This window comes from Andrographis paniculata, unplaced genomic scaffold, assembly GCF_009805555.1.
Source record: "Andrographis paniculata isolate CXL003 unplaced genomic scaffold, ASM980555v1 Contig38END, whole genome shotgun sequence".
Classification (NCBI taxonomy): Eukaryota; Viridiplantae; Streptophyta; class Magnoliopsida; order Lamiales; family Acanthaceae; genus Andrographis; species Andrographis paniculata.
Genome location: NW_026137571.1, coordinates 2,172,234 through 2,181,459, shown reverse-complemented (window position 1 = coordinate 2,181,459; position 9,226 = coordinate 2,172,234). Strand labels below are relative to the sequence as shown.

At 28.2% G+C, this 9,226-nt stretch overlaps 1 protein-coding gene across 1 annotated transcript; it reads left to right on the top strand.

Annotated features, from left to right (window-relative positions):
• The first annotated feature begins 4,893 nt into the window (after nt 1-4,893).
• On the top strand, nt 4,894-7,770 carry LOC127251159 (AT-hook motif nuclear-localized protein 7-like). Its single transcript, XM_051274762.1, has 5 exons — nt 4,894-5,617; nt 5,943-6,010; nt 6,112-6,243; nt 6,553-6,714; nt 7,184-7,770. The coding sequence occupies exons 1-5, from the start codon at nt 5,122-5,124 to the stop codon at nt 7,550-7,552; spliced, it is 1,227 nt and encodes a 408-aa protein (XP_051130719.1). The 5' UTR covers nt 4,894-5,121; the 3' UTR covers nt 7,553-7,770.
• Nucleotides 7,771-9,226: the final 1,456 nt, after the last annotated feature.

The following is a 9,226-nucleotide window of genomic DNA, read 5'->3' as shown; positions in this document are numbered from 1 at the left end:
TACTCCATTAATTTTTGTTCAAATTTTAAAATAACTGTGTTAATTCAATAGTATTTATTCTTTAATAACTATTTTTAAATTAGTGTATTGATAGTTTGCTTCGATGTGATTTAAAATTGATTTAAAATATATTATTGATTTAAACTTTTGTTTAAATATTACTTTGATACGATGGTTTGTGAAAAATAGTATATTTATATTAAATTGTGATATTAATCTGACTTTTAAATGGTAAAATATCTTATTTTTTTATTATTTTTTTATTTTAAATTTTGTAATCTAATTATTAAATATATGTAATATATATTATATAAAAATAATATTTTATAGTATATAATATTTTAAAAAATAATAAAAACATACACAAATAACTCACCATTAAAAATATATATATATATATTTGTATAAATGCTGGGTGGATAATTTAAGATGTATGGATTATTTAAGCAGGATTTATTTTGAATTCAAATACATGTAATAATTGAATGGTTGTTTATTCCAAAATATTTGTATTTATGTAAGAGAGATAAAACGGTGAGAGAAATTGATAAATTCAATGAATCGTTTTTTGTTTTATTTTTTTTTAAAAAAAATTATTTAATTAGGTATTTAAATACGTAATTTAAAATATAGCCAAAGATAAAATAAGAAATGAAAGTTGCATTAGGAATAAAATAATACATAGTAAATCAAAATTGTTTGGCCATTAATAACAAATTTCAGTTGAAGATAACTTGTTTTTTTATAATTTTTTTAATAAAAAAAAATATTGGGGGTGTCTAATTTATTTTGTGTTTAATGAAGTATAATATATTTTATTAGAACAAATAATATAATTTTTTTGAATAATATAACTTTAAGTTATGTCTCTGAGAAAATTTATTGGTATGCGTTTGTATTTTCAAGTTTGCTGTACTTTTAAAAATATCAATTTATAATTACTTTTTATTAAAAATATAATTTTCAATATATATATATATATTTAATGCAAAACATTCATGATACACCAATATGCAATATATATAATAATTAAGTTGACGATTCGGTGCTCATCCAATTAAATAAATATGATTTTGATTTGATCGAATAAACCTTATCACATAAAAATTAGTATTTATAATACAACATATATTATATCATAATTTAGTATATGATATCTTATAATACTGTATATATTGTACTATATTAAAAAAATATACTGATATATGTTGATTCGTCGAAATTAGAAATTTGATTGAGTTAGTATCATTACAATATAATAATGTGTATATAGTTTCACCATTTTTGTTGATATTTCACCATTTTTTCAAATTTTACTATTTGAACTATGCGTTTTTTTTTTTTGAAAAAAATACATTTTTCTTCTTACAAAACATCTCATCAAATATTATTTTAATACTAAATTCAAACCAAAATTTTACCAAACTTATCAAAAGAAATATACCTCTATATTTTCTATTAAATTTAATTTATATTTTTTATGGGTAAACTGTTTTTTTAGTCCCGTAACTAGACACATTTATCATTTTAGTCCCGTAAGTGGAGCCTGTCGCAAACTAGTCCCATAAATAAAAACTTTTCGCTGTTTTAGTCTTCCGACGCCGGAGACGCCCGCGTGGCTCGCCGGAGGTGACGTGTCCGCCAGGTTAGCGACACCCGGCGGACACATGGATTTATTTATTTTTTCATTATTTATTTATTTATTTTTATTTTTATTTTTAAATTGGACCAAATAAAAAAAATACAAATAAAATTAAAAATAAATTAAAAATAAGTTTTAAAAAATTTAAAAAAATTTCGTGTCCGCAAGGTCAGCGACACCTGGCAGACAGTCACATCCGACGAGGCACGCGGGCGTCTCCGGCGCCAGAGGACTAAAACAACAAAAAATTTTCAGTTATGAGACTAGTTTACGACATACTCCACTTACAATTAAAATGATAAGGGTTGAGTCATGAGACAAAAAAAAAAATAATAATAATAAAAAAATAAAAAATAAAACAGTTTACCCATCTTTCATTATATATATATATATAGTTACTTTGTTCGTCTGCATTAATTATGTTACAATGTCAGGCAAGGAAAACAAAAAAAATAGAAATATTTTAACATAAAAATATTAGTATGTAAAAAAGTAAAGTTGAGATACTATAGAAAATTTATTAAATAGCTAATAATAATGTAGTAGGATAAGTAAAAAAAATAATTAAATATTAGTATTATTTGTTAAAGTAAGAAAAATAAAATTATAAGTGGATAAAATTATTTACCGTAAATGAATTATGCATAAATTTAACGGATAAAAAGAATACTATCTCCGTTCCGTATAAAGAACACAATTTATTTTTTACGTAATTGTATTTAACATTAAAAATATAATAATATTTGCATAATTTACTTCACGAATATCATTGTATTTGTATTATAAAAAATGAATAAAAGTATTTTTGTATTTTTTTTTATTAATTTGTCTAACGTATTGATATAATAATTAATATTTAAAATAAATATTTAAAAAACTTATTGCACTCTTATTATGAAACATAGGTGGTATAACATAATTATCCCGGATAGAATAATATTCAAAAATAAGTATTACTCTCTTTGTCCGGCTCTAAAGGTCTCATTTACCTTTTACGTCATTATACTTAATATTAAAAATATCATTATATTTGTATAATATTTTTGTACAAATATTATTATAATAGTATTATAAGATAATGATAGAAAGTATTTTGGTCATTTTTTTTTTAATTTGTACTACAATTTCATATAATAATTAATATTTAAAGATCAATAAGTAAAAAAAATGAGACATTTAGAGCCAGACGGATGACGAGTGTATTATTATTATTATTATAAATAATAATATAAGCTTTTAGAGTTTTTCAAAATTATTATTTTTTTTTTCATGTTTTATTTAGGTTTAAATTGGAAGATGTAGCTGTGATTTTAAATTTAAACAATATTTGATTTAATATTTTATGTATATATATCTTAAGAGAACTGTAAGATTGTTTTGAAAATTTTGCTAAGGAAATACACTGAAATTTGAGTTTGAATTTTTTATATTAGAGTTTTAGTTTGTGTTTATTATTTATTTATTTATTTATTTTATTTAAGTTAGTTTAAATTTTAATGTGATATTTTGTAAGAAAAAATTAATATTTTTTTTGTTATTCAATTATATTTTCACATTTTTAGACACTTATTTTAATATAAATATACACATTTTATTATTTATTTTATTTTATAAATAGTACGATTTCTTTACTACAGTAATAAAAATCATATGGCTATTTTACCTAAAATATAACACATAACAACGTATACATAATTTATTTTTTATTTTTTTAAAAAGACACTCATATTATTTTTGTCAATAAATACTTTTTAACAAAATATATCAATTATGATACAATACTGCAATAGTATTGCTCAGTTTTAAATGTTGTTATAAATATTAAATAATAATAGTATTTTTTAATTTCATAAAAATTATATCAAAATTTAAATAATACATTATTTTAAAGCAATTTTTTGTTAGTCATTTCTTTTAAACAGAACACATCATTATTTTGAAGTAAGAATATATTTATTTGTATCTTTAAAGATATTTTTACTGTATAAACTCTGGTAAAAAATACTCTCCCCCGACCTACCATGTTATTTTTCTTTTTTAAAAATAATTACACACTTTAATCTCATTTTAAACATTTTAATTTTTTTAAAATTTTAATTAAACTAATTAGTAATCTTAATCTTAATTTATAATTATTCCTATTATAGGATAATAATTTTCACTAATACATTTTTATTTATCTATTTATTACACTCCTCCTAAATTACTGTATCTACGTAGACACCGTATCTGGGATGGAGATAATATATATATATATATATATAAATATTATAAAAATATAGTACACCATAATTTTCCATTCCCCTATAAAGTATTTAAAAGTAATAAAATTTTATTAGGTAAATTGAAATGCATATCAAACATATGGAAAATATATTTAATCACTCAAACCTAATCAAAATTATTGAATTTCCAAATATATATAAAAATTAACTAGTTTGAATATTTCAAACTTGACCTACTCCATGGAATTTAAAAATTAAAAAAAAAAATAATTATCATTACACGCAGAAAACTTCAATGAATTAAAATCTGTCAAAAAAAGCTAACTAAATAATTAATTGAATAATTAAAAACATTTAATTACCATTTACATCTTTTTCTTTCATTTTCAAATAGTAATAAAAATTATTATTAGCGCATCTGCAAGCAATCACAAGTTGAAGATAATTATTAAATAAATTATTATTATGTTTTCGTACTGTAATAATTATAATTGCTGCTCAATTATTGTTAATTATCTTTTTTTTTTTTTTTTTTTAAAAAATTATATTAAAAAAATATTATTATTATTTAAATATATTTATTTGGAGTAATTGATGCTGAAGCTTTATTTAGCCCTAAAAGCAAAATGCCCCATTTATGTTATTGTTGTTTTATTGCCATTATTATTATCATTGCTGCCCTCAATTTGGTCAACAAATCATTTTTTTAATTCATAATATTTTATTCCTTTTTATTTATTTATTTATTCTACATCGAAAATTGTTTTATTTTTGTAAACTACTATTTTCCTTTTTATTTATTTTTGAAATATTGAGTATATTTGCTTTTATTTTTTTAAATATTACGAGCTTTTTGTATTATTTGCTACGGAGATTCTTGGGTGAGACATGGATCAGTACACCGGGTGTAATCACCAGTGATGATCTGGGGCCCGAGTAAATCAACGGTGATGATTTATCTGGTGTTGAGATCCCGGGACCTTGTACGACCTTCCTCTGCTGCTTACCAAACCATTAATGGCGGAAATTCAACTTTACTTTCACCAAAAACAAAGCAGAGCTAAGAAACCAAAGCAGCAGAGGCAGCAGCAGCAGATTAATTACCCTAACTCTCTTAATCCTTGTAAGCCAGCTTGAAAATTTCTGGCGCCATTTGTTCTTGAAGCAATTTTTTCAAAAAAAATTACCGGGATATAAGAAGCTATTGAAGCCAAAATTCCTTGAGCAGTTAATCATCTGCTGTGACGAGAAGCCATGGAAATGGAGGACAAGGATAGCGCTGACTACGGTTCCCCGGGCGGAAGCTCCGAGGTTCACTCGCAACCGTCAAGCGGCGGAGCTTACGACGGCCAGGAAAGCGCCGCCGTCGCCGGAGCTACGGCGCCGGAAATAATGAATGCGGCAGCGAACATCGGCGTCGAGAAAAATGCCGGAGCAGTTACCTCACCAGCTGTAGCGTCCGGAGCCGGAGCAATCGGCGGAAGCGCCGCCGCAGGCGGCGGCACCACCGCCGGTAGCGGTGACTTATTGGGGAAAAAAAAGAGGGGAAGGCCGAGAAAATACGATTCGGAGGGGAATCTAAGCGCGGCTTATCTGAGATCAAAAACCGCCGCCGCGGCAGCGGCGGCGCAGAATCCATCTCAGCCTGGGTTCACGCTCTCAACGCCGCCGTCGTACGAGTTTCCGGCGGGCCCTAAGAAAGGCCGCAAGTCTTCTGGATTTGGGAACTGGCAAGCCCTCGCTGCTTTGGGTGAGTTCTTAAAAACCTCCATTGAAGATTTTTGGGGAAGAACTAAATTAGGGTTTTGGACCTAAGATTTGGGGATAATAATATTTTCTCAATTAGCCATCTCTATTTGCTCGATTTCTTGCGTTTGAGCTTAAGATCTGCAAAAAACGAATCCACTGTTCATAATTTAGGGATTTCCAGAAAAATATTCTCCCACCGATTTTGTTCTCTTCCTGAATAGATTTTCATCTACAGTGTAGTTTCTACTTTCTGCAATTACAATTTGTTTGAATTAGGGTTTACAGTTCTTGGAGATTCATTATTTTGGAATCTCTTGTCTGTTCAGGTGAGCTGTTCACGAACACCGCCGGCGGCGACTTTACGCCGCATGTAGTAACTGTACACACCGGAGAGGTATTTAACTCTTAGCAGATTCCGATGTTCTCATATTAGCAGATTCCGATGTTTTGGATCTCTTTCTTAACGGTAACAAGTTTGGATTATGTGTATACTAGGATGTAGCTGGGAAGATCCTTACATTTGCTCAAAAGGGGAGTCGAGGAGTTTGTGTTCTTTCTGCTAATGGATGTGTTTCCAATGTTACGATTCGACAGCCCGGTTCGTCGGGAGGACTATTGACATACGAGGTATGGTCACTTGCCCTTTGTTAGAACTTGTTAATTCGTTGCGAATCGATGCATTTTGTGTTTGTGAATTTGATTTGGTAGTCGAAAATTGATACTCATTCTTTAGCTGCATTTTCGATAGTTATGTTGCGATGCATTTGTCGTCCTACTTTTGGATATATTCTTACAAGTCCCCGGCATTGATTCTAGTCGATGTATGCAATATTCGTTTACCTACTTCATCTATTGATTTTTCTTCGTTCTTGCAATATTTGTCGATGTCAAGAACTCCTTTGTAATTACGACATAAAATGGTGTGTAATCTTGCAGGGCCGGTTCGAGATACTAACGTTAACGGGATCTTACACGATCTCGGATAACGGGGGAATCAGAAGCCGGACCGGCGGGTTGAGTGTTTCTCTAGCAAGCCCCGACGGTCGGGTGATTGGCGGCGGTGTCGCCGGGTTGCTCATGGCCGCTAGTCCGATCCAGGTTCGTTACACAATTTTCTTCTCGATGAACGGGTTGCTCGTAGATTTTTTAATATTAGCATTATATTGGGTTGTAGTAAAAAAGACAAAAATACTCTTATTACTTTAATATAAAAGTAACAATTATTAAATTAGAAAATGATAATCTTGTTTTGGGACTAATGAAAATGGAAAATGACAAACTTTTCAGTGGAACCGGAGGGAGTATATTGATCATCAAAATAAGAGAATTATATATATATAACAATATAAAATTGACTCGAAAGATTCAAATCTAAATAATCTAATTCATTCGATTTTTTTTAGTATCTTGGTTTCTATTATATCACTTTAGTTTGAAGCGATTGCATCTTATTTTGATGATCAGTATAATGCAATTTTCTAGTTTACCTAATTTATTTTCACAATGTATATATATATATATATATATTGTTATCCTCAATTCAATTTAATTCGATTCGATTTGTCAGATTGTAGTCGGGAGCTTTGTGCCGAACGGGTACAAGTTCCAGAAGAAGAAGCCGAATGCGGAGCCGAGATCGGCGTCGCCGACAGTTGCGGTGGCTGCAGCCACGGTGACGGCTGCGGTACCGTTGTCGCAGGCGCCGCCGGAAACGAACATTTACACGGCGACGGCGGCAGCGGCGGGGCGGTTTGGGTTTGCGGTGCAGCAGAGCCATCAGGGCGGCGGGGGAGAGGCGGAGAATAGCTTGAGCAATAAGGAGCACCCGAATTCGACGTCGACGGACACGACGACGGAGTGGAACGGGTCGAGGCCGAGCTCGGAGCCCCGACCCTACCCGGATATTAACTTATCCATACCCGTTGAGGAGCACTGAATTAATAATAATTATAATTATAATTATTATGCTGACATAGTGTGGTGAGGTACTGATGAGAGGAAGTAAGAAGAAGAGCAAACAAACAGGTTGAGCTTTGATCTGATTGTGTTGTAAACATGTTAGGACAGGACAAGAAAGGATTACTCTTTGCCCTTGTTTTTTGTTTGTTTGTGTTTTTTTTTTTTTTTTTTGTTTTAATGAATTTATGTGACTTATGTCTGATAGTTGTTTTGTTCCTCTGCTCTGGAAATCTCTCGATCTGTCCGTCTGTTTGTGTTTTGGTATTAATTGGTCATTTGGTTAAAAAAGAAAACTGCCTTAGATTATTTTTCATAAATTTTCTCCTTTTATTTTTTTATTTTTATTCTTATTATTTTTGAGGTGTTACTTTTTTGGTTTATTTAGATATTTTAGGGTGTGTTTCTTTAATAAAAATTTCTCAAGATTATGTGTTTTCTGAAAAGAATTATTTTTTTTCACAAAATATACAATTAAATATTATTTTAATATTAAATTTAAATCAATTTTTATCAAATTCAATCAAAAGTAACTTTTTCTTGTTCTATTTAAATTGTTTTATTTATTAATATATTAAAAAAATATAATATATTTGTTTCAACTTAAAATATTATTTTTATTATTTTTTTAATTCTATTTAATTTTTTTTTCTTAATATAGTAAAAGTATTTTATATACACATCAAATTATTCTTAATTTTAAACAAACTATAAAAATATTATTACTTATTTATATTTTGTAAGGAAGAAAATATTAAATTATTCTATATATTTTCACTAATCAATAAAATAATATTAATAATTTTTAATTTATTAAAAAAAATAAATGGACCAAGAATAAATCATTTGGAATAGAACGAAGGGACTAGTATTATATTAGTGAATATAATTTGAGGGGTTTTTAATATAGTTTGATTTTTGATTTTTGGATCAATGTAATCATTTCATTTCATAAAAAATTAGATCTAAACCATAAATCAAGTTAAAAAATCAAACCAAACTAAACTTAAAAAAATAGTACACCTTATAATTCGATAAAATGGTTAATGGTTTATTATTAAACAAGGTACTTGAATTGCAATTATTATTATAAAATAATATTATATATATTGTAAATTTGAGTTAAAAAAAAAAAAAAAACATTTAAAATTTATTGCAATGTTGATGTTTGGACCCCACATGGATTGTCGGCTAAATTAGTTTACGTACAAAATAAAACAAATACGAATGTTTGTCCAAATTCATACAAGAGGGAGACGAGTTTCCACATTGGAGTAATGTATCTATGGGTGGTTTCAAATTATTTTGATGTTTTAAGTTATTTTAAAATTTATAAAAATGTGAGTACAAAATAAGTTATTAAATACTCTCTCCTCCGGCTCCGGTCTCGCCACATATAACTAAGGCTAGACACGGTTCGAATATTTGTAAATATATAAGTATTTGAAATTCAGATTGAACAAATATTCGAAATCGCAAATCGAATTCGAACAATCGAAAATATTTGTACTATATGTCAATATTCGTATCGAACCGAGTACAAACAAATATTGACAAATAAATCTACTTTTGGAATTGAAATAAATCATTCTTAAGACTTAAGAACATTCAAAATAATACTCTATCTGTCCTAATTCAAAATATGTTTTTTATC